The sequence below is a fragment of the Geotrypetes seraphini genome, chromosome 3 (genome assembly GCF_902459505.1).
Source record: "Geotrypetes seraphini chromosome 3, aGeoSer1.1, whole genome shotgun sequence".
NCBI lineage: Eukaryota > Metazoa > Chordata > Amphibia > Gymnophiona > Dermophiidae > Geotrypetes > Geotrypetes seraphini.
Window position 1 is genome coordinate 323,659,894 of NC_047086.1, and position 26,292 is coordinate 323,686,185.

A 26,292-nucleotide genomic window follows, 5' to 3' on the forward strand; every position below is an offset into this window, starting at 1 on the left:
CTAAGGCTTGCCTTTAATGAAAGTGGTAAGCAAGATTAGTGTACTGGCACTGGACCTTTAAATTAGAGAATGACTTGGGGCTAGATTCACTAAGTCCACCGATTGTGTCCCGACCACTTTGCGACCCCCCCCCCCCGACCAGATTCACTAACCTTCCTCCTGAGCATATCTGCACCTGATCTGTGCATGCAAAGTAGGAAGGGCCTTGATTCACTAAACAAATTCCAGAACACCGACTGGGCTGGTCGATCAAAAAAGAAGTGACTGCTGAGGACCAGTCGCTCACGTTTCTGCCGCCCTGCCTCTTTGGACTGACAGCACACTACATCCACCCACCCTCCATACCAGAAAAGCGGTGCACACAGGGAGAACTCGGCTCCAAAATAGAAACAAGGCTGGAAAAGGAGGAGGCAAAGAATGGAGAGAGACTCGGACAACACGCCAATGTAGTCAAAATCCACCACTAGGACTGCAAAAACATACCAGCATAAGCGCTGAGCTATTAACCAGCAATTTAAAACGGGGCTGTACAGACTCACGAGTAATAGTTATGCAACAAATTGAAAACGGGAGCTACAGCGGCCTCTTATACGAACCCCCCTCCCCCTTTGTTTTGACCTCATTTGTGTGGTCTGAGCATGCGTCAGGATTGCTCTGCAGCAATCTGTGTCGTTGGTGAGGGGTGTGCCTCCGATCGCGTTGATTTGCATAAGGACTGGTAGTGAATCGGTCGGCCTGTCACGGATCGCTCATTCATACACCGATTCTTCCCTCTCTCCTTAAAGAATGACATAGGGATGGTTTCCTGCGGTTATCCGGTGATCTAATCTAATCTAATGTCATTCTCTACCTCTAATGAAAAGAGGGGAGCTCAAAGAAATTTAAATGATTGGGGTCCCAGAGTGCAGTGACTTTGGTTACTTCTACTATTTCTAAAGCACTACCAAAAGCACACAGCACTTAAAGATGCAAGAGACGGTCCTTGCTGGAAAGAGCATACAATCTAATTATGAAAGACATATAAGACAAAGGTGACTTTATGCATGATACTTAAGTGGGAATTACAAGGGACTTAAGAAGTGGAGAGGGTAGGATAGTATTGAGGGAATGACAACAGATACCGGGGTTTAAAAGCTAATTTACTTTGATTGTACTCCCTTCCCCATAAACAAACAAGACCTATAATACACCTTTTCTCAGTATATAGAATAGATAGTTGCCTCTCAGTTTAATGTGAGGATATCATATTCACCCCGTGTAATAAAAAAAACAAAAAACTGTCGCAACAGCGAGGGAGGATATTTGCCAGGGCATCACCACTAGGGGGCGGCAGCAGACATCGCAGCAGCCTGACAGAGCAGCGGACGGGTGCAGACTCGAGCGTGGGAGGAGGCATCTTTACCCCTTTCCCCACCCCCCAATCACCGCCGCCCAGCAGCATGAGAGCCGTCATTCAGAGAGTAACCCGGGCCAGCGTGACAGGTGAGTGCCCCCCCTCTAGCTGAACAGTACGAAGAGAGGTCGGCGCTGGAAGGGCGATCGCTGCCTTTCCGCCTCTCAGCGACTTCTTTCACTCGCTCGAGGGCTTTTAGCTGGGATTGCTACTCCCCTCCCCACCCCTGCAGGAGCCGGCGAAGCTACCGCTTCCTTCCGGTGACTGCTCAACCCCCATGCAAACTGCATCCTGTATACAAACACACGCGCCCAGCGCTCCAGGCCGCAGCCCTCCTCCCGATTGTGCGGATAATGCGTGGGAACTTGCCCGGCAGGTTGCAGCAGATCCACAAGTGACGCCGTCTCTTGTTCATTGTAATAGGGAGGAAGATTCGGAGGGTGGAGGACGAAATATACACCTGACTGCTAATGTGGTGGTTTTGGAAGGACAGCACAGTTTATCACTTACAAGCCCTTTTTTTTTTTTTTTTCTTCTAAAGGCAGAATTCTGCCATTATATAACGTGCCCCATCAGAATTGTAGTTTGGGTTACTAAATCTTGAAGATGGGTTATTCATTATTGAGCTGACCCACTATTGAGGAAACTAAAAGGACGATCATCATCCGATATTTGAATTGCTGATGGTTTCCATCCACCTTCTATATAGGAGCTAATCAGGGCCGGTGTAACTGACTCATCTAGGGGCTGCAGTTCCTGGGGTGCAAAGAGCAAATACAGTCAATGCAGCCTAATAAATCCTGACACTCATTGTAACTCAAAACAACAGAAGTGCACTCTTTTATCTGCAGCAAGAGTGAACAGTTTTCAGATAGCTCATTCATCAGGGTAAATGGCTTGTGGAAATTGCTGCATTGGGGGCAGGCTGTTTTAAACCAAAAGGCCTATAACCATTTTCAAAAAAATGTGCTTATTTTATATTATATAATCAGGGGTGGGCAACCTTGGTCCTCGAGGGATACCTAGTTAGGTTTTTAGGATTTCCCCAATAAAATATGCTTGGTTTGGGGCTATTTACATGCACTTTCTCCACAGATTTCAAGTATATTCATTGGGCACAAATGCTCTATTACAAATTTATGCCTCCTCTAAGGCAGGTACACCTGTTTGTGTGTGTGCATGTGTTAATGCTATCCACAGGAATGCTTAGACCTAGTCCAGGGGTTCTTAACAACATTCCTTGGGACATACCAATGCAGTCTGGTTTTTAAGATATCCACAATGAATATGTATGATAAATTTGCATGCGCTGGTACCCTGAAAATCTGACTGCCTAGGTCATCCTGATGCCTTGGTTTAGAACTCGCTACTCTCAGGTCTTCCGCTTAGCCATCTTTCTCCCCTTCAGTCCATCCAGAATTCGGCTGCACGACTCATATTTCGTGAGAGCTGCTGTACTCACGTTACCTCTCTTCTAAAGTCGCTTAATTGGTTGCCCATCTGTTTCCGAATACAATTCAGATTCCTTACTGACCTACAAATATATTCACTTGGCTGCCCCTCATTATCTCTTTTTCACTTGTCTCCCCCTATGTTCCTCCCCTCCCCCTAATCTGCCAACTCCAGACTCCGTTCCTTCTGTCTTGCTGCACCGTATGCCTGGAACAAACTGCCCATATTCCTATGGTGGGCTCCGTCTCTGACAGTGTTCAAGTCCAAGTTAAAATACCACCTCTTCGAGACTGCTTTAAACTCCTAACTCTTCTCTGTTCAGTACACATATTTGTATACCCATAAACATGCTTTGCATGCAGAATATTCTTTGTAAAATGATCCCCATTGTGTGTGTACTGTATATAAATGAAGAGTTTTTAGTGTTCGAAAGTATGATAGAAACATGGAAACATGATGGCAGATAAAAGCTAAATAGCCCATCTAGTCTGCCCATCCACAGCAACCATTACCTCTTTCTCCGAGAGATCACATGTGCCTATCCCAGGCCCTCTTGAATTCAGACACGGTCTCTGTCTTCACCACTTCTTCTGGGAGACTGTTCCATGCATCTACCACCCTTTCTGTAAAAAAAGTATTTTCTTAGATTACTCTGGAGCCTATCGCCTCTTAACTTCATCCTATGCCCTCTCATTGCAGAGTTCCCTTTCTAATGAAAGAGACTCAACTCATGCGCATTTATATTACGTAGGTATTTAAATATCTCCATCATATCTCCCTTCTCCTGCCTTTCCTCCAGAGTATAGAGATTGAGATCTTTAAGTCTGTTCCCCATATGCCTTATGATGAAGACCACCTACCTTTTTAGTAGCCTTCCTCTGGGCCGACTCCATCTTTTTGTATCTTTTTGAAGGTGCGCCCTCCAGAATTGTACACAATATTCTAAATGAAGTCTTGCCAAAGTCTTATACAGGGGCAACAACACCTTTTTTTCTACTGACCATACTTCTCCCTATGCAACCTAGCATCCTTCTAGCTTTTGGCGTCACCTTTTCAACCTGTTTGGCCACCTTAAGATATTCACACCCAAGTCCCACTCTTCTATCGTTTGTCCAAAAATCAGGAAGAGAAAATGACCATGTTTGAAACAGCAAAACGTCTATCTTTTCCCCCTGAAATGACCATTTGCACGATGTGTTTGCTCTTATTGCGTCTTCTTTTTTGACCATTTTTGGAAAATCCAAAAATGTCCAAATGAAAAATGCACAAAACAAAGCCATTGGGATGTAGGAGAGACCAGCATTCTTAGTAGACTGGCCACACAGAGATCTCAGCAGAGCAGTGGGGCACTGCAGTGAACTTCACATGAAAGGTCACATGTACACATCTCACCATAACCCCCTTAAAGTGTATGGTGAGCCCTCCAAAACCCACTGGATCCAACTGTACACCACACCAAAAGCCCTTATGCCTGCAAATGTCACCTATATGTAGGCGAGATCATGTTTACATTCCTCTAGTGGTCATTTGGTCAATTTGTGCACATTTAGGGTTGTTAAAACAGGTCTTTCCCCAAATGTTATCAGAAAAACATCCGAGTCATAAGCCTGCCTTAGTCTCATCAACATCATGCCTCCAACACATCTCCTTGAGATTTAGATAAATTGTGGATGAGCAGCATAGAAATCTGTCTAGAAAATAGGGTTTTGAAAATACGGAATTGGAAGGGTTTGGGGGGAAAAAAATGTACATTTGCCCTTTTATGCCACTTTTTGAACATTTTATTTCTTTTGAAAATGAGCCCCATATTCTTAGAAATGACTAGCTCTTCTTAAATCAGCCCTGAGCCATCTGGTGAGACCTCATTTAGAATATTGTGTACAATTCTGGAGATCATACCTTCAAAAAGATGTAAAAAGAATGGAGTCGGTCCAGAGAAAGGCTGCTAAAAAGGTACATGGTCTTCGTCATAAGGTGTATGGGGACAGATTTAAAGATCTCAATATGTATACTACTTTAGAGGGAAGGCGGGATAGGGGAGTTATGATAGAGATGTTTAAATACCTATATGGCGTAAATGCAAAATGAGTCGAGTCTTTCATTTGAAAGGAAGCTCTGGAATGAGAGGGCATAGGAAACACTTTTTTTGCAGATGCGTGGAAAAGTCTCCCGGAAGACATGGTGGAGGAAGAGACTGTCTCTGAATTCAGGAAAGCATGGGGATAGGCAAGTGGGATCTCTTAGAGCAGGGGTGCCCATACTTTTTTGACTCGCGAGCTACTTTTAAAATGACCAAGTCAAAATGATCTACCAACAATAAAATTTTAAAAAAACACAACGCACACTGTACGCATAGAATTGTTAATTATCATTCCTATTCCGGGGTTTTTTCAAAGAGGTCAAAGCAGATGACTCTATGCACTGTCACCTCAGTAACAACCATACAAAAATAGACAAATACCCACCCCCCTCCCTTTTTACTAAACCACAATAGCAGTTTTTAGCGCAGGGAGCTGCGCTGAATGCCCAGCGCTGCTCTCGACGCTCATAGGCTCCCTGCGCTAAAAACCACTATTGCGGTTTAGTAAAAGGGGACCATATTGTAAAATATAGACAGCAGATATAAATTCAGACACATTTTGATCACTAAATTTAAAATAAAATCATTTTTCCTACCTTGTCTGGTGATTTCATGAGTCTCTGGTTGCACTTTCTTCTTCTGAGTGTGCATCCAATCTTTCTTTCAGCCTGTATGCTTCCTCTCCTCCACACCTCATTCCCTCCCCCAACTTTTGCTTCCTCTCTCCCTGACCTTTCTTTCTTTCTCTCTTCATGCCCCCTTTCTTTTTTTCTGTTTCTCTTCTTTCCTTCTGTCTCCCTGCCTGCCCCCTTTCTTTCTTTCTGCCTGCCCTTCCCCAAGCCACTGCCACTGCCGCTGCCATCGGGGAACAGGACCCAAACGCCACCAATGGATAACAGACGCTGACGCCACACCATGCTCTCTCTGCTTCGGGCCGATCAATCTTCCTCTCCCCGACGTCAATTCTGCCGTAGGAGAGGAAGTTCCGCCCAGCCAGGCAGCGATTGGCTGGCCCGAACTTCCTCTCCGACGGCAGAATTGACGTCGGGGAGAGGAAGATTGATCGGCCCGATAGATCGCCAAGGCAAAGTGAGTCCTGGGATCGACTCACTTTGCGAGCTACCTGTCGATCGCGATCGACCTATTGGGCACCCCTGTCTTAGAGAGAGGAAGAGATAATGGTTACTGCGGATGGGCAGATTAGATGGGCCATTTGGCCTATATCTGCTATCATGTTTCTTTTTTTTTTTAGTTCAAATATTTTATTGATTTTACTATCAAGTCCTGGAGATTTAATTCTAACCTACTCACTGAAGATGGTTTTCAGGAACACATTGAAAAAGCCATTACTGAATTTTTTCTCTTTAACACTCCTGAGATGACCAGCTGGAATGTTACTTGGGATGCTTTCAGAGCCTATATTCGGGGAGTAATTATTTCCTTTAGTGCAATGATTTAAAAAAAAAAGACCGCTTTAGAACTGCGCAACCTAGAGATCTTAATCAAAACAAAAGAATTGGCACACCAATCTGATATCAATAACCCTACTCTCTTGGGCGAGTTGCTGCTATCATGTTTCTATGTATCTATTGCCAGATGTGGAATATAAGAACATGTATCATGATTATTGTTTAATTATCAGAATCGGAGCCATGGGATGAAAGTAAATTGAGGAGGGTGGAAATCTGAAGGTTTGCCTATCTATAGCTCACAAACGTATTACATTGGTGTCACTTTGTGTCTGCCTATTGTAACAAAACTGGGTTACCTTAGAGCCCTAGATTCTTTATGGGGTGGAGGTGGTTTCTCATTCTGGTGTTTACTAATACACTATACAGAATTTAACAGTCATGGGGATGGTAGCCCATGCAAGGTGAGTGAATGGGCTTTCTCCTCTCTATTTAATCCAGGTATAAAGCCCCCAGCTCCAGGCTGCAATCCATTGCAAATGTTTACGCTCCAGACTTTTTCACTCATCCCTGATGTACAGGGTGGCTTCAATTTTTATACATACTGTATCTGTGAGCTAGTTTTCTGTATACGTATGTTCTTACATCTTGATTTGCTGAGAACAACTTTGCTCAGAAACATTCTCTAAGGATTTAGGTTTTGATCAAAAGAAGAATTTTCTGTACTTACCCTCTCCTCCCTTCTCTGGCTTTGGACATTGATGGAGTAGGGATGACTAGAGAGTAGGTGATCGGATTCCTTGTAGTGCAAGAAATGCTTCGTTTTTTTTGTTGTTGTGTCGGAGGTAATCTCGTACCTCCCCACTCTATTCCTGAACTCTCGGGTAGTCAATCCCATCTCGTGAGGTCTCTTGGAAGAAGCTTCATTTGCAAAATTTTGCTTCTTCTCCCTTACCTCTAGACTGCCCTCCAACTTCCAGTTGTCTTTCTACATATACATCCAGGGTGGGGTTTGTACTGGAATTGTTTTGGGGAATTTTTAGATAGTTTCTTGTGGGTATTTACTTTCTTGATTAATAGGTGGGGAAAATAATTGCTTATTACTATATGTAAATTTATTGTGCTTTTCTTGTAATATTATATGCACATGAATTATTTGTATGCACAATTGAAATTGGAAAATTTAATAAAGATTTTAAAAAAAAGACAGTAGGAGCTAGTCTTTTCTGCTTGTGGTTTTTTTCTTTATCTTCAGTATTTTTTTCTGCTACTTGACGTGATTATTTGTGTTGCATAGGAGGATTCCCTTGCAGGACAGCTCTGGCTGTGGGAGATCGTAGAATTTAAGGGCAAAGTCTGTTTCCAGGGTGTTGGCTGCTTTGCAGTGCACCCATCTAGACAGCCTGCATTCACAGTTTGGGAGCTCAGGGACCATTCCATTGGGACCATAGCTCACCCCAGGTTCGTCCACTAGTGGGTTTGAGAGCAGGCTTTGTGGCTCCTTGGGTGTTCTTCCAGGATTGAGGCCAACTACGTTCCTCCACCCTTTAGCATGTATGGGTTCTGGGAGGGGTGAAGATCTCCGGCCGGTGTGTTGGGCCTGAGAGGCTGTCAGAAGAAACAGGCAGCCTAGGTTCCAGGATTCTTGAGGCAGCAGATCTCCCTGTAAGCTTTTGCAGCTTCCATCTTGCAACTCTCAGCACACAATATTGCACAGTGAGTAACAGGCTGACAGCATGGCAGATTGATTGGGGGGAGTGGGGTCTCAAAAGTCACATTTTGGGAGGTTTTGTGTTTAGTCCTGGGCCTCCCCACCTGAAAAATCCTAAAATCACTGGCTTTTGGTTTGCCTTTCCTAGGACGTTTTTGGTGCTAAAATTGCTGTTGCAACGGTCATCTTGGATTTCCCGATTTGAATTAAAACGCTTTTATCTGTCTCAAAACACATCGTTTTTGCTCAAAATCGGTTGGGATAGACTTCTCAGTGCGGGATACAGTGGATTCATGCCCTGTGTGTGGCGGATGGCTGTCGGAGGAGCATCCGTGTTCACATGCCTCACTGCACATGAGGGGGTGGTAATGTCTGCTTTAGCCTCCCCTGTCCCTTTGGGGGTTCTGGTGCCCAGCCTATCTGAGGACCATCCAAAAAGTCCAAATTTGAGCCAGGGGCAGTGCAAATGCATCCCCAGCAAAATGCAGCTGTGATTCGGTGCTGAAATCTTAAAAAAGCTCAAAACAGGATTCATAGGGCGCCTCTGCCCCTTAGGGGCAAGGATTTCTCCTGGAATTTATTAATATGATGTTTCAGGCTTATTTGATTAACAAGGGCTCTATGAATCCGTCTAATTTTGCGGCCCTGATAGCACCATGATCTCTTCCCCTAAGAGCATGGGTCCCTAGCAGCAGAGTCATGCACAGTTGGGGGACCGTTTGCCTGCAGATGATTCAGATGGATTTTTTATGCCTTTCCTTTTCGGGCAGATACTTCCATGGTGGGTGATGATGCTGCAGTCACAGATCTGCAGGACGCTCGCTCCAGATCTTGAGGAAGACCCCACTGTACGAAGACAGTTCAAACCTTCAGCAGTTCGCCAAGTCCTCCAGTTGCTGGAGATATCTGAGATTTCGCATTCTGCAGTAACACTTCCAGTTTGTGGCGCTCCCTTTTGGTTTGGCCACTGCTCCCTGCACCTTTCCAAGGTGATGGTGATTGTAGCAGCCCACCTGTGCAGGATGGGGATTTGGGTGCATCTTTACTTAGATAATTGTCTGATCAGGGCCCCTTCTGGAGGATGGTGAGCATGTGGTTCAGTAGGTGGTGAGTCTCTTACAGAACCTGGGCTGGATAATCCCACAAAAGTCATCTGCATCCAACTTGGTGCTTGGAATATCTGGGAGTCCGCTTTGATATGGCGCAGGGACAGATTTTTCTTCCTGAGCCACGCAAACAGAAGCTCAAGAAGCAGACCACTGAGATCTTGGCTCTTCCGAGCCCTACCGCCTTGCATTATCTACAGGTGCTGGGCTGATGGTGGCCTCCTTGGAAGTGGTTCTCTGGGCTAGATATCGTATGCACCCCCCTCCAGTACTCCCTTCTGTCCAGATGGTCTCTGCAATGCCACTCCCTGCAGACGCGGCTCCCTTAGAGTGCAGAGGCAAAACATAGCCTGCGTTGGTGGCTCCAGGGGGAGGCCTTGGCGAGGGGTATGCTTCTCTGCTGCGGTCGACCCCCCTCCAGGGCAGGTGGTCCCCATCTTAAAGTAAGTGGTCTATAAATTGTCAGGAATTGAGAGCCATTCGATTGGCCTTGTTGAAGTTTCAATCTTTCCTGACAGGGAAGGCTGTCGGGGGGTGGCTTATTTGAATAGACAGGGAAGCACCAGAAGCACTTCCCTTCGCTTAGAGGCATGGATGTTATTCTGGTGGGCGAACTTCACTTGCAGGCTCTCTCAGCTGCCCCAAGTGGCAGGGATAGAGAATGAAAATGCTTAAGAATTCAATGAATAGCAAAAAATCATGTGTTCATTAAACTCATATTATAAATTAAATACCATAAATAACTAAGATGCTATATTACAGTGTTCTCCCCAGAAATTTTTTTCCAGCCGGGTGGCATGAAAAAGTAGCCGGGTGGGGTGGAATGGGGAAATTTGGTGGTGGGGAAAATTAACCCCCTCTTTTACTAAGGTGCGCTAACATTTTTAGCACGCGCAAACTCCCGTGCTATGCGGGGAAGCTAACATCAGCTCAAAACCATTTTTGCAACTTAGTAAAAGGAGCCCTAAATGTGTACTATTTTTATTAGTTAATTATTATTATTTTCCAATGCTCAATATGACCTCCTTTTTTAAGGTTTGACACTTGTGCCAGAATATTTTTACTAAATTTAAGAAGAAGAAGAGGGAATAATTAGATATTTGCCCTCTTTTAAATGGTATAGAGGTTTAAAAACGGGAAAGGCGTTAATGAAGTCATTAGGTTCAATCTAGCCATTTATTTCTGCATGAATTTAAACAATTAAAAAAAAGATAAATATAGCTCATCCAGTCATACAAGAATGGCTCTACAGCAGGAGTACCCACACTTTTTGGGCTTGTGAGCTACTTTTAAAATGTCCAAGTCAAAATGATCTACCAACAATAAAATTTTAAAAAACACAAAGCACACTGTACACAGAGAAAATGTTAATTATCATTTATATTCCGCGGGTTTTCAAAGAGGTCAAGGCAGATGACTTTATGCAATGCCACCTCAGGAACAACTATACAAAAATAGACAAATATACCCCCTCCCTTTATACTAAACCACAATAGCGGTTTTTAGCACAGGGAGATGCGCTGAATGCCCTGCGCTGCTCTCGATGCTCATAGGTTCCCTGCGCTAAAAACCGCTATTGCGGTTTAGTAAAAGGGGGCCATAGTGCAAAATATAGACAGCAGATATAAATTCTCAAAACAGACACATTTTGATCACTAAATTGAAAATAAAATCATTTTTCCTACCTTTTTGTCTGGTGATTTCATGAGTCTCTGGTTGCACTTCCTTCTTCTGACTGTAAATCCAATATTTCTTTCTTTCTGCCACTTCCCTTTTCTTTCTGTCTCTCTCCCCCCTGACCGCCTGTTTTTCTCTCCCCCTGCCCCCCTCTTTATTTCTGCCTTTCTTTCTCTCTCTCTCTCCCCCTGCCTGTCTTTCTTTCTCTCTCCCCTGCCCCCCCAAGCAATCACTCCGATTTCTCCACTTCCCCGATTCTTTCCCTACCCCCTAAGCCACCACGCCGATTTCTCCCTGCTGCTTTCCTGAGGGTTCTATTGTCTGCATGCCGGCTTCCCTTCTCTTCTCTCCGAAACCAGAAGTTGCGTCCCGTAGGGTGGGGGGGTGGGGAAGAGAAGGGAAGGAAGGCACGCACATGTTAGAGCCCCGGAAGGAAGCTTATAACTTACTGTTTTACTTGCTTCGGGCCTTCCTCGCTGCCGGGTCCTGCCTTCGCAGAAACAGAAAGTAGGCAGGTCCCGGCAATGAGGAAGGCCCAAAGCAAGTAAAAGCATTCTGGCAAAAAAAAAAAAGGCAGGCGTCAAACAAAATTTTCGGGAGTCCGGGAAGGAGCATCGACAGCAGCAGAAGGATTCGCTGGGCGGTTATCTAAATTAGCTGGGTGGTGCGCCCGGCTAAAAGGCCCAGGGGAGAACACTGTATTATAATATTGTTATATGAGTGTTCAGTTTAAAACACCATTCAAACACAGCAGTGTTGTTTTCTAATGATGTTACATCCAGACATCATCGCACCCACCTGCCTACCTCCACACCTCACTGAAGATGTTAGTGTAAGTCAATTTATCCAAAAAATTAGATTAAATATTGTGTAAAGGTAGCACTTAGCTGGATGTTCCGAGATCAACTTCCAGTCTAGGGTGCGAGAGGCTTTGAAAAGTCTTAGTCGGGTTGGTTCATGATCAAATTGTATATATTCAAGTGTCCTTATTCCAGTTGTGCTTCAGAAAGTGATACACTATTGTGTGAATCCCGTAACAAAACTACTGCCTTCATTTCCTCTTCCTCTACACCGATCGTGTTTCACACCTTATTAAGTTATTATTAAGTTTATTAGGATTTGATATACCGATTATCTAAGCGGTTTTTACAATCAGGTACTCAAGCATTTTCCCTTCTGCTTCATCAGGAGGAAGATTGACAAATTTACCTCAGGTCTTCTGCTGGGAGGAACACCAAATCAAAAGTTTACCTGCTGCTTGTTCGTGCTCTGAAGAGAGTTTCAAGTGTAGCGGAGAGATGTAAATACTGACGTCAATCCGATTACTGCATGTCCAGGCTGACTTTCTCAGCAGACAGACTCTGGACCCTGGAGAGTGGTTGCTGTCCCAGAGTGCGTTTTCCCTCTTTGTTCAGACTTGGGGCAAACCGCACATGGATCTCATGGCCATAGTCAAAAATACAAAGGCAGTCCACTTCTACAGTCAAAGAGCTGATCAGGGAAACACAGGGCTAGATTCCATAGTTCCACCCTGGCCTACAGCTCTGTTTATTTCCACTGTGGGCCCCGGTGAGTCAGATCATCCTCAGATTAGTGAACCATCAGGACTGGCAGATCTGGTGCATCTGCAGAGAGGCAGGTTCCTGAATCGCCTGGTTCAGCCAAGGCTACTCAATCAAGGCCCGGTTCCAATGAAGAAGCCGGAACGCTTTGCTTTTATGTCATGCTCTGAAGAAGGGTTACCTTTGAAAACTCATCATAAAACACATTGAGTTAGTCCAATAAAAAAGGTATCACCTTATTTCATTTTTTTTTTTGTTTTATTTTTTTTTAACTACCTAATAATTCCTGACATTGCTTTTTTGGCCCCTGACATATACTGAGCAGAAGATTTCACTGTGTTGTCCACAATACCATCTAGATCCTTTTTGTGGGCAGTGATGCTTAATGTGAAACTTTACATTGTGTACTTATAATTTTGATTATTCTTCCCTATGTGCATTATGTTGCATTTATCCACATTATAGACTGGGCATCTAATCTTCCAAGGTCCTACTGCAGTTTCTCACAGTCTGCGTGCAATTTAACAACTTTGAATAATTTTGAGTCCAGCATCTTTCCCCCCTCCTCACACTGCTTTTGAGGAACCTATCTTTGCTTTATGCATGTCTGCGTTGCCTTGAAGTTAGCAGCATACTTCAGCCACTGACGTCAGCACTTGGGCACATACTCAGTTCATGCTGCTGAACTGTGCATGTGTGGGAGTGCCTGTGTCAGCAAGCTGAAGCACCTTCCTCACTTGGAGAGCCCCTGAAAAGTGGTCACAGAACAACAACCCAGTTTGTGAATCACTGATTTAAAGAGTCATTGAAACAATTGGATCAGGGGTGCCTGAATTTTTGTGCACAGCTGTATATGTACTGTATGCATAGTGAAGGCTGTTTTCAAAATTACCTGCTCTCCCTGTAAGAAAAAGTGGACATTGACAGTTCTTTGAGTGTTATTGACTGTTGGGAGTCTATTATTTCACTTTGACTGCAGCCAGAGGCTGCTGCCCTAGGTGACTGCCTCATTTGCCTGATAGGCAAGGAGGCCTTGGGTGCTGCCCCAATATACTGTGGGTGGTTTTCCTTAGGGCAAAGGTTCACAATCCAGCCTGGTTTTTCAAGATTTACACAATGAATATATTTGAGATCTATTTGCATTTCCTGCTTCCATTGCATGCAAATAAATCTCATACATGTTTATTGTGGAAATCCTGAAAGCCAAGCTGGATTGTGGACCTTGGACTGGTTTTGAGGACCCCTGCCTTAGAGAATTGATAAGCACCATTATTGTTTTTGCTGATACAGAATCTGATTTACTCATGGTGGTGGATGCTTGCTTAAGATACCAGTCCAGACAGCTGATAATTAATTTAATATTTTTGAAGTTTAGCAGCATTTTAATTTGTCTTTTGCAGTGGGAGAAGAGCAAGTAAGCTCTATTGGAAGAGGCATCTGTGTGCTGCTAGGTATTTCTCTAGAGGACACCCCAAAAGATGTGGACCACATGTAAGTTAGAAACAAGGCATTTAACATCCTCTGTGGCTCTGTTGTATCTGTACTCTTGTAAGTTCCTGTATGTTCCAGAATGTTTGACTTGGCATGTTTGATGCTGTTGGTCCCAGTCCAACCTGAATGAATGTTCAGGAATCTCAGAATGTGTATACCTATGCACGTAAATGGCAGTAGCATGCCTAATCAAGTTCTGTAATTATGTGCTAAAACAGTGTAAATGCAAGGATGACGCTCACAGGGAATGGGCATAGGCAAGCTGACATTTATGTGGGCTGCTTATAGAATACAGTAGAACCTTGGTTTGCGAGCATAATTCGTTCCAGATGCTTGTAATCCAAAGCACTCGTATATCAAAGCAAATTTCCCCATAGGAAATAATGGAAACTCAGACGATTCGTTTCACAACCCAAAAACTTTAATACAAAATACTATACGTACTTGAATTGCAAGACCTCACTCGTTTAGAACAGTCACTACACTCTCGCAGGGTCGGAGAGAGAACCATCGGCTCAATTGTGATGATGTGACGCGTGTATAATGTATATACTCGTATTGCAAGACTTTGCTTGTTTTCAAGTTAAAATTGAATCAAATGTTTTGCTTGTCTTGCAAAACACTTGCAAACCAAGTTACTTGCAATCCAAGGTTTTACTGTACTGTGTTACCTGCGTAAATTTAGGCACATACATTTACACCCGTCATAAGTCTAGCGTAAGTGAGCATTCCTACATTTAGGCACCCTTGCCGATTTACGCTAAGGACACTTAGACATGCATAAGTGGTCTCAAAGAACAGGCACATATGTGACTATCTCTGGGGGGGGGGGGGAAAGTGACTAAATTAACCAGGAACAAAACTTAGGTTTCAATGAATTCTGTTAGAGCAAACAATTTGTAATACAACAGTCCAAAGCCTGAACTTTTATGAGAAAAAATGAAAAACTACAGAAGTTCAGACATATTGACTTTTGCAGACTGCTTATGGATCCATGATTTGCAAAATCAGCCATTCTCTGAATTTTGGATCAGCTACTTAGGTCACTTTTTCCCCCAAAGATGGTCACAAATATGGTGCTTCTTGTACAGCTTCACTCTATCCCTGAACCTTTGGATAGTCAGTCCCTTCTTGCAAGAAATCTTGTAGGAAGCTTCATTTGCATACTTTTGCTCCTCCTCTCTTACCTATAGATTGTCCTCCAATTCCTCAGTGTGTAACAAAGCAAACAGTCATTCCTGGACAGGACACAGAAGAGGGAGGGGTATGGGGATACTCTCCAAGAAAAATGTCTGATCTGCTCATATCAGTAAATAGCACAACAAATAATCAAATATTTGGAAAATAGAATAAACAATTGAACAGTTAGAATTCAGCCTGCACTAACAGCATGGGGGCAGGTTGTATATAGACCTTCTAGATTGAACAACATGGTATTCACGGATCGTATTCTTGCTAAGGCTGAACAAAAGAACAAGAAGTCCGACTTACTGATACTTATTTAGGCAGATAGCAAGTGAATCAACATCTCACCGGGTGGACTTCAAGATGAGTGTGGATTTACAAGAAAGAAGATTAACAAGGTAAGAACCTAATCTTTCCTTCTTGTACAACCCCACTCTATTCCTGAACCTTTGGAACATAATGGATCAATCCCTCAAACTTAGGATGGAACCAGTGAACCAGCAGAATCGAAGATCCAAATGCAGAATCCCGTTTGGCTGCCATATCTATTCTGTAAAACTTTGTGAATGTATGCAGAGAAGACTTAAGTGGTGGCTTTATAACTCCATCCACAAGGAAGCAACGCCTATCAAGAAGTGGAGCTTGACTTTGGCGGCAGGAAGGAGTGGGCATCCTTCCTGCTGATCTTTGATTTGGGATTTTTTTTCCTGCATCTATGCTGCGCATGTGCCGGTCACTATCATCAGCAATGGGTATATGCAAATTTAGTGACCCTCTGTGAACTGCGTTTGCATGTGTGGTTTTTAAAGAATGACTCGCGTTTTTGAAATCGTTACAGTAGTGAAAGTGATAGCAGCCCATCGGATTTTACTGCAAACATTTGAGAATCTTACCCAGAGTTCCTAGCTGTTGACATTAGTGATTAGAAAAACACTTTCAGATCTTGTGAATAATTCAGTCCCCTGGCTCTAAACATCCCAAGTGATGTATCCATCTGGTTTCTCTCTGTTGGAACCTCTTAGCTCTGTCTTCTCCTCTCAAGTTTATTATGTACCTGATATACCGTCTATCAACTTGTACCTAGACGATTTACAATGTTAAAAGTTTAAAAGAGAATAAAAAATAAATGTTCAATAGATAAGACATAAATGTACAGAAACAGAAGATTCAGGGGTTAGGTAAGAATAAAATATATTGCGATAAAAATAAATAAAAAGGGTGGCAAGAGGAGAAGGAGAAAAACAAAGAAGGGGGGAATGATGCTTCTTAAAAGAAGTTGCTGTTCATTACCGCTCACTGGGTGTGCAGGCTAGATATATCGCCCCTTCTCATGTTATAAATGCATCCCTAAATAAGAAAGTTTTTAGTTTGGTCTTAAAGTTGTCCAGAGATTCTTCTCACCCACACAGATTCAGTATCGATCACACAGCATCAAAGCTCATTTAAAACATGGTAATAGTTTATACTGTGTTCTACACCCCTCTTGAGATCACTGTATTGGCTTCCTATTCAATCAGGAGTCAAGTAAGAAGAACCTTGTTTTGAGGGTCAATGGGGACAGACCTGAAAGTAACATCAGAAAATATGTATTTCTTCACAGAAAGGGGGTAGATGCATGGCACAGCCTCCGAGGAGGTGGCGGACCTAACAGTAACAAATTCAGAAAGGCTTGGAATAAGCACAGCGGATCCTTAAGTGCAAAAGAAATAAAATTGAAATCGGGCATTAATTGGAGTCTATGATACTATAAAAGTAAATTGAAATTAGTTGTCATTTTAGGAAAAAAATACCCCTTTTTATACCTATGGATGTGAAATACATGTTTTAAGACTTTCAAACTTTTGCCTTTTAGGGTGAATAGGCCATCCAGTAATATAATAAATGATGGCAGACCCAAATTCAATAGAATTCCAAGAAAAGTCAGCAATAATTATAGAAAGAGCAAAACCCTCACTATGTTAAGTCAAGAATGGGGAGAGTCCAAAAATACACCAAAAAAGTAAAATCTATCAACCAAGAGCTGAGAGGAAGACCTCAGTACTGGGGAACTGCGATGAATGAAATCGCTAGCATACTGCCGATTTTTCTTGGAATTCTGTTGAATTTGGGTTTGGCAATTTTAGGTTTTGTTTCTGGCCTTTTGAAGATAAAGATCCACACAGCCCATCCAGTCTGTCCAACATAAGGTAAAGCTGCTATTTTATGAGATTTGTTTACACAGAGGGGCTTTGTTTTATGTTGAATTCATATATTTTGGCTGTGCTGACAATCAGACTTGTTCGCATCTCTCAAGTGCTATAGTTTAAGACTGGCTGCTTAATGACTAAGCCTGAACTTTTTATGTTAATTTACGCTGATTTGCTTGTTTCATGTTTCAAATAAAACATGAATTAAACTTAAGAGCAACCTCATGGCCTGTTTGGAGACATTGCCCTCAAGTGAAAGCCATTAATTCATGCCTGGCTTACACAGCGAGACAAACAGGTCAAATGGTGATGAACAGATGGTAACTAAACAATTAAGGATGTTCTGCTTTTCAAAATCACCTTCAGAGCGTTCAGTGCTGTGGGGTTCCCCCCCCTTTTTTTTTTTTTTTTTTTTTTTAGGATTCGAAAAATCTTAAATTTGCGGATATTTGAGGATGAAAGCGGAAGGCACTGGTCTAAAAGTGTAATGGACAGGCAGTACGAAGTTCTCTGCATCAGCCAGTTTACACTACAAAGCATCCTCAAGGGGAATAAGCCAGACTTTCACCTGGCCATGCCCTCTGAGCAAGCAGAGCCTTTCTACAATGACTTCCTTCAGCAGCTTAGGAAAGCCTACAAACCAGATCTTGTGAAAGGTAAGACGGGGATCATTTGTGTTGTAAAGTGACGGCTGAAACGAGGGCAGCTCATAAGTAATGTGTCCTGTTGAGTGAAAAGGTACCAAAAGTGGACTCAGTGACATAGCAAGGTTAGGAGGTGCCCAGGGCGGTAGCACTCCCCTCTTCTCTGCCTCCCCACCATGCGCACACCTTCCCTTCCCCCTTAAACTCTTCGCCAGCTTGAGCAACATCTCCAACCTACTGCCTGTGCCACCCTCGGCTCTCCCTCTTGATGTCACTTTACCAATTTGTCCATTCTACTTCTCTATTAAATCCAAAAGGTACAGTTGTGTTCCACTGAAAAATAAATCGCTGCTCTCGCCGAAGCAGCCAAGTTTCAATATCGCCTCCTCTCTGATTAATCATGTTCAACAATACCACTCGCTTCAAATCTTTCAGGCTATGTTGGGTTTGCAGCCAGTGTTCCACAAGAGATGCTTCTCATTTAAAGAGGCAGATATTACTTAGATGTTTGCCAATTCTGATCTTAATACTTCTCATTGTATATTCTATGAAATGCACTTCTGTCCTCAATGGGGTTTCATTTAAAACTAAATGCAATAAATAATCAGCTAAAATTTTTCCCCTCTTATATGCGAATCTTGAACCGCAGTGAAAAATTTCATAATATCTCAAAATGTGCCAATGTTTTAATATTGCTGAACAGAACATATGATGACTTAAGTGAAAATGGGAGCACACAAGTTAATTCACTAGTTCTTTGTCCCATGGAAATAACAACCACACCCTTTGAGCATTAAAAGCACACTGAAATGCTCTGTATTATGTATCTTGGATATCCTCTCTCATAAAGTTTCTAACGCATCTGATATGCTTGAATTTTAAATTCTGCCTTTGTGGAACACAGTTTTCTCAAGTGTAAAAATTATCCTTCTGGTATACTGGACCTCATTGAGAATGGATGACAGCTCCGAAAACGTAACAATGTTATTTTTCTCTGTTTGTTTCCTGAAGATAGTCTTTGTAAACTCTCCTTCAATATACATAATCTGTACATCCAGGAACTGTATAATATTAGTCTGTCAATTACCGTATACTCAAATATAAACCGATCCAAATATAAACCAAGGTAACCTTTTCCCCCTAAAAAGGATGTTGGTTTGGGCAGGGGAGTAGGTGGTGGAGGACAGGAGTGCTGGTCATTGGGGGGTGGAGAATAGCAGTGCCGGTCATCGAAGAAGGGTGGAGGATAGCAGGGCCGGACATCAGGGAGGGGAGGGAGTGGAAGATGGCAGCATTAGTAATGGTGTAGGGAGGAGAGGGGGAAAGCCCCAAAATCTCGGTTTATATTCGTGTATATATATTTTTTCTCTCAGGAAATACCATGGAGTCAGCCTTTTGCCTTTAACCATCAATCTCTGGAAAGAGTTAGATGCATCAAATTTGTATTCTTCCATAAGAGGGAAAAGTAGACTGTACAAGATAAACACAATATAATTTTTCTTTCCCTGTTGGATAGGAGAATCCACTAATACCTACCTGGGTGTATAAGTTGTATGAAAGCTGGGTGAGGTGTTCCTCTTCTTTCACCAACCCCAGGCATCTAAAAACTGACTTCATATGAATTCCTTTTACCTTGCTTGGAGTGCAAGGCACAGGGGTGGGTCCCATTTGTCTATGCTGAATGTTGTCCTAATGTGGTCCTCCATTCCCTACCAAAACTTGCCACTATGATTTTAGCAGACAAGATACAAACCTCACTTTCCTATGATCATTCTTGGAAACTCCTTCCCCCTTTTTTTTTTTTTTTTTTTAAAAGCACTGTCCAATTATTTTCAGATGGCAGGTTTGGAGCATACATGCAGGTGAACATCCAGAACGATGGTCCGGTGACTATAGAACTGGAATCACCCACTTCCACGACTGATCCAAAACAGGTACGTCGCCAAAACACTTGGACTCAGAAGTAAGAAGAGTGTGGTTGTTAGCTGTGACCCAGTGATCCAGTTCCAGGAGGGAGACTTTGGGGGCAATTTTAGAACAGGGCGCCTAGAATTTGGCATCCGGAGTGTGTGTGGCGGGAACCTATTCTGTAACTGAATGTATGTGCCTACTTTCCTTTAGTTCCTGCCTACACTAGTGCCTAACATTTAGACACAAGCACTTGTGTCGGCCGTAGAACTCGGGTAAGTGTGAGCACCTAAAGTTGGCAGGGACATGTCTAGCGTGTGGAATTTTGTAAGTCAAGCTTGTAAGTGGGAGATCTGCCTTTGTCCCGTACATGCTCCGCCACTTTGTACTTCTCCCTAGCAAGTACTGTATATACTCGAATATAAGCCTAGATTTTTGGGTGGAAAAAAATGGTCTAAAAATGGGGGTCTCGGGTTTATATTCTTCACCCTCTCAGATCCATTGCAGGCCTACCTTAAACTTTTCTGGTCCAGTGATGAGCCAGGGCAAGAGCGATCCTCCTATGCTACTGCCCCGTGCAGTGTTGCTACTCAAAATAGCTGATGTGAATTCCTGCAGTGGTTGCTATGTTTATTTACCGCCTTTTCATGAAGAGATTCATCCAAAGCGGTTACAATACAGTGAATAGGAATCGGGTACAGTGCTCATAAGTATTTTCCCTATCTGTCCCTGCAGGCTCACAATTGAACTGTGATACCTGGGGCAGTGGATGGATTAATTGACTTGTCCAGACTCACAAGGAGCAGGCTGGGATTAAACACATAACCTCAGGGTGCTGAGGCAGCAGCTCTAATTGCTAGGTAGCTCACTCCTACAGCAACCTTGTAAGACTGACATGAATTCGGTTTGTATTCAAGTCAACCTTATTTCCCCTTTTTTAAGAGGAAAAAGGGTACCTCAGTTTATAGTCAAATAGGTTTATATTCGAGTATATATGGTACTCAACTATCTTAGATTCTGTACATGTGCCCAGATTTGCATACACAAGAGGTACACTCATCTTAATTGAGTAACAAGCCCTTAGATATTAATAGCAACCAATTACTGATGTTAATTGTCATTCACAGTGTGCTGTTCTATAAGGTATGGTGCCTAACTTAAGTTGATTGCTAACGTTTACACTACTACTACTATTTCCATAGCGCTACAAGACATACGCAGCGCTGTACAGAGTCACAAAGAAGACGACAGTCTCTGCTTGAAAGAGCTTACAGTCTAAACAGACACAAGGTTTCAGCAGGTGTAAGTGTGGCACCTAAATTTAGGCATAATCGTTGCACATCCTTTTATAGAATTTTTTCCAGTGCTGAATTTTGAGCATAATTTGGTGAATCCAGCCCTATGCAAGTTAAGTGGGCATTTGCAGGATAGCGCTTTGGTGGCATGCTGACATATGCACGTGTAATACACCACATGCATATCTATGTGCCTATATTCTAAACATTTATGTGCATAATACATTCATAAATGTTGCCTGCTTCTGTCCATTTGAAATCCTTGGTGCTTGTCCTGTAATGCCTCAGAGTAGGGTCATTAGACATCCAGAAACTAGCCTAGGAGCTCCCTCCTGGAACTGAGTAACTTGACAGCTCTGGCAAAGTTGCTGATTGTTCTCACACAGGTTTTGGGGTTTCAACTGATCTTTGATTTTCTGGGTATGGTAATTTATATCTTGTGTGTGTAAAAAGGCTCTCTGTGCTCTTTGTTTATCAAGGGTATGTACAATTTTAATGGACTCCTCATCCCTGTTGAATGGTAAATCCTCTTTGTTTGTTTTGTAAGGGTGCTATGTGGTAATCATGACACCAGATGGTAGTAGAGCACCATGACATTAACAGCTGCCTCAGTGATTCATGAGTGATTGTCAGACCACTCTTTTGCATTTCCATTGTGCTTTTGAGTACCAAGAGGTTAAGAGGGCTCCCAGGAACCCCTTGTTAAATACTTTCATGAAAACTGAGACTATTTCAGTAGAGTGGAGCAGAACCAGCGTGAGTCTCTTGATAAAGTGATAGTGGTGAGAGCTCCTGCATAAAAATGCTGGTAGAAAGAACTTTAAGAAATGTCTCCCAAATGGGAAGCTTTCTTAATTGCTTACTTTATAAATAGGATGGGAATCCAGAAGGGAAGGTTTCTCATCTGCATGGATCATCAGATGTAGTGAAATTAGGTCATAAAACCTTCTGTGCGGGAGGCTGAAGGCAGTCAAGTCAGCCAAACCTGACAGCATTTTCAGGCAGGCTTCAAAAAGAAGTAGCCCCTTTCCCAAAGGAGTTAGGTAGCAGAACATTTGTGTGGGAAGCACAGAGCCTGTCTGAATGGTGATGAGCTTCCTGAGCTCTCTGTCTTTCACCTGCCCCTATGATTTCAAGGATTTATACCGTTAAACAAACTGGGATCTATATTCAAAAGGGTTTAACCAGACAGGAAAGGCTCTGACCTGTGTTTAAACCACATTGAGCTGGCCATCTGGCAATATTCAGTACACTTAAGTGGGTAATGCCACTGAATATAGCCCATGGCTGCCCAGTATCTGGGTGAACCCAAAAATGTATTAATAAGACAATGTCTCAATTTATAAATGTTATTTATTAATTTTTTTGTGTAAATCTTTATTAATTTTCAGATCAAATACAAAGTGCAAACAATATACAATCAAATAATACATTAAACAGCACTTATAGCCAAACAAATATTAATACAAAGTACATTTCCCCACCCCCCTTCCCTCCCTCTCTGGATGTGTGTAGAAATCAACTAGGAATTAAAGGTTTATTCGATTAATCAGTTTTAACAAATTAATTTGATCAGTTTTAACAAACGCTAATGGACCCCATGTTTCTTTAAACTTTTTATTATGTCCCAATTGTTCACCATTCATTCTTTCATTTCTATAATATTGACAAAGAGTTTCCCAGTTCTTCCAATTTCTCGTTATTAACTACATGGTCACCCCTGCCATAATAAGAAGTCTGGTTTGTTTTTTTTTTTGCATCAATTGGACTCTTAGGTTTCAATAAAGTCTCAAATAAAACAATGTCATAAGACAGTGGAATAGAAGCCTCCAATATCCTGTTGATTTTACCCCAAATTGATTTCTAAAAGTTGAGCATCAACGGACAGTAGAATAACAAGTGATCCAGTTACATCAAGATGACAGTGCCAGCATCTATTAGACTTTGAACTATCCAACTTTTGTAAACGAACTGGGGTCCAAAAAATTCTATATAACAAAAAAAAAACAAGTTTGTCTCATAGATGCTGACGCTGTACATCTCATTCTCCAAGTCCAAATCCGTGGCCATTGCGTAGCAGAAATATGTTAATGTTTATTTAAACTGACAATATTGATATGTTTCATAGAAAATGGATATAAAATGTGTTATAGAGGGTGGTATACACCACATAAATTGAAAAAGATTTATGGTACAGGGTCCGCCCTGTGTTGGAGGCAATGCGGAAATGAGTGAGACTTCTGACATATTTTGTGGACATGTCCATTCATAAAACCCTGTTGGCCTGAGATGGGTCAGTTTTTGATATGTATCACTCACAAGCATTATACCCTGTAAATGGAGTGTTGTTTGCTTAACGCTCAGGTTCCGGGCTATACAATATAGGAACATGAACTCGCAGCATGTGTTATTACATCTGCACGCTTAGCGCTAGCTAAATGCTGGCACTCTGAAACTATGCCTGATCTACAGTGGATACGAAATAGATTATACAACCTACAACTCATGTCTAAATTGATGGCTACGAGACATAATAGACTGAAAGCAAATCATAACATATGGGACATTTATGTTACCTGGAGAGATCAACATGGATTAGAACTGGTAGATACCATACCATACAAACAACAAAAGTCCAACAGGACAAAAACACACACGGGTTCAAAATCACACAAAAAACAGTAGGAACGGACAATGAACAGTCCAAAAAAAGATCAAAGATGTAAAAAAGGTCTTGTTTATTCCCCCAAAAAGGACAAACATCAACTGTGGACCCAACACAGTGCTGTGTTTTGGCGAATCAAAACGCCTGCATTAGGGGGTCACAGCATAAAAACATAACAAAAACATCGAGTCATTGAATATAACAAGATGCAAGTAATAACATTGATAATATTAGTAAAACAGACCTTTTTTACATCTTTGATCTTTTCTGGAGTGTTCATTGTCCGTTCCCACTTTTTTTTTTTTTGTGAGATACCATACGGCTTCTTATATTCCGCAAATTTTGGCTAGGAATCATTGTGGTTTACAAAACAGTTGCAGAATAATCAATTGAGGTCACAGTAAGGTTTTTAAGGGTGCATCTCAAGTAAGTTACAAGGGAAAAAAAAAAGATATGTTTTCAGCACCTTCTTGAAATTGTAGTAAGAGGGGAGCTGGCGCAAACTCCACGGTAGGCTATTCCAATCTTTGGGGCACTGGAATTTGAAGGTAGACTCGAATAACTTTTACTGTTGAACTTGCTGGTTGGAAGGGAAAGCAAATTTGTATCATGGTATTAGCCTTCAGGGGAAGGAAATATTCTCCCATATAGTTCGGGAGGTAACATAACATGGTGGTGGTTAATGGTACCCTCTCTAAAACATCGGAGGTGACCAGTGGAGTGCCGCAGGGCTCGGTCCTGGGTCCACTCCTTTTCAACATATTCATAGGGGATCTGACTCAAGGGCTTCAAGGTAAAATAACACTATTCGCCGATGACGCCAAACTATGTAATATAGTAAGTGAATGCAGTTTACAGAATTATATGGCGCAGGACCTGCTTACATTGGAAAGTTGGTCCTCAACCTGGCAGCTAGGCTTCAATGCTAAGAAATGTAAGGTCATGCACCTCGGAAGCGGAAATCCATGCAGGACGTACTTCTTGAATGGAGAAACTTTAACTAGGACTTCAGCAGAACGAGATTTGGGAGTAATCATCAGTGCAGACATGAAAACTGCCAATCAAGTGGAGAAGGCTTCATCTAAGGCAGGGGTGTCAAAGTCCCTCCTCGAGGGCCGCAATCCAGTCGGGTTTTCAGGATTTCCCCAATGAATATGCATGAGATATATGTGCATGCACTGCTTTCAATACATATTCATTGGGGAAATCCTGAAAACCCAACTGGATTGCGGCCCTCGAGGAGGGACTTTGACACCTGTGATCTAAGGCAAGGCAGATATTGGGTTGTATCAATAGAAGTTTCGTCAGCCGAAAGCCTGAAGTCATAATGCCGTTGTATAGGGCCATGGTGAGACCTCATCTGGAGTACTGTGTGCAATTCTGGAGGCCACATTACAGTAAAGATGTGCGCAAAATTGAATCGGTTCAGCGGACGGCCACCAGGATGATCTCGGAGCTCAAGGGTCTCTCGTATGAAGAGAGACTAAACAAATTGCAGCTCTACACTCTCGAGGAACTTAGGGAGAGGGGAGACATAATCGAAACATTTAAGTAGCTCACGGGACGTGTTGAAGTGGAAGATGATATTTTCTTTCTCAAGGGACCCTCGGCCACAAGAGGGCACCCGCCCAAACTCAGGGGCGGAAAATTTCATGGCGACACCAGAAAGTATTTCTTCACAGAGAGAGTGGTTGATCATTGGAACAAGCTTCCAGTGCAGGTGATCGAGGCAGACAGCGTGCCAGACTTTAAGAATAAATGGGATACCCATGTGGGATCCCTAAGAGGGTCAAGATAAGGAAATTGGGTCATTAGGGCATAGACAGGGGGTGGGTAAGCAGAGTGGGCAGACTTGATGGGCTGTAGCCCTTTTCTGCTGTCATCTTCTATGTTTCTATGTAACATAGTAAATGATGACAGATAAAAACCTGAACGGCCCATCCAGTCTGCCCCTTGGTTATTCTCATTAGAAATATATGATTAAGTTGGGAAAAGGAAATATGTGATAATACAATAAAATGCAAAGGATGTATAATTCTTATGGTTAAAGGAAGAAGTTAATTGTTGCAATGTTTATTGAAAACTGTACATGTGATTAAATCGCATTAATGTATCAAGAATCCCTTAAAATAAAATCTACTTAACAAAAAAAAGAAACAAATATCTCAAATGTGAATAGCAGTGGTGTAACCTGATTTTTACCATGTAGTGTAAAGCTCCAAGTAACATAACAACTACCTGTAACCTGCCTAGAACTCCGTTATGCAAGGATTTGGTGGGTTATAAGACCACATATAATGTAACATGATCTAGGACAGGACCCACCAAGGTCTGTGTTTTGGCAGTCTGTGCCTTCCCCAGGAGAACTATTTTGTCACAATCAACGCATACACATTTGAGATAAAACAGTATATTACAGCAGGTTGTGGCACAATAGCTCCTGTCCCAGATTACACTACTGCCATCCACATTTGAGACTGTCTTATTAATATATTTTTTGGTTCATCCAGATACTGCGGTTGGCTTCC

At 42.4% G+C, this 26,292-nt stretch overlaps 1 protein-coding gene across 1 annotated transcript in view; it reads left to right on the forward strand.

Moving 5' to 3' along the window:
* Positions 1-1,322: 1,322 nt before the first annotated feature.
* The window catches only part of DTD1 (D-aminoacyl-tRNA deacylase 1), a 117,057-nt gene continuing 92,087 nt past the window's right edge, over positions 1,323-26,292 (forward strand). Inside the window, exons 1-4 of the mRNA XM_033939251.1 lie at positions 1,323-1,482; positions 13,791-13,881; positions 17,673-17,908; positions 19,733-19,830. Of these exons, the coding sequence (XP_033795142.1) occupies positions 1,440-1,482; positions 13,791-13,881; positions 17,673-17,908; positions 19,733-19,830 (468 nt within the window). The 5' untranslated portion in view covers positions 1,323-1,439. The remainder of the gene's footprint in view (positions 1,483-13,790; positions 13,882-17,672; positions 17,909-19,732; positions 19,831-26,292) is intronic.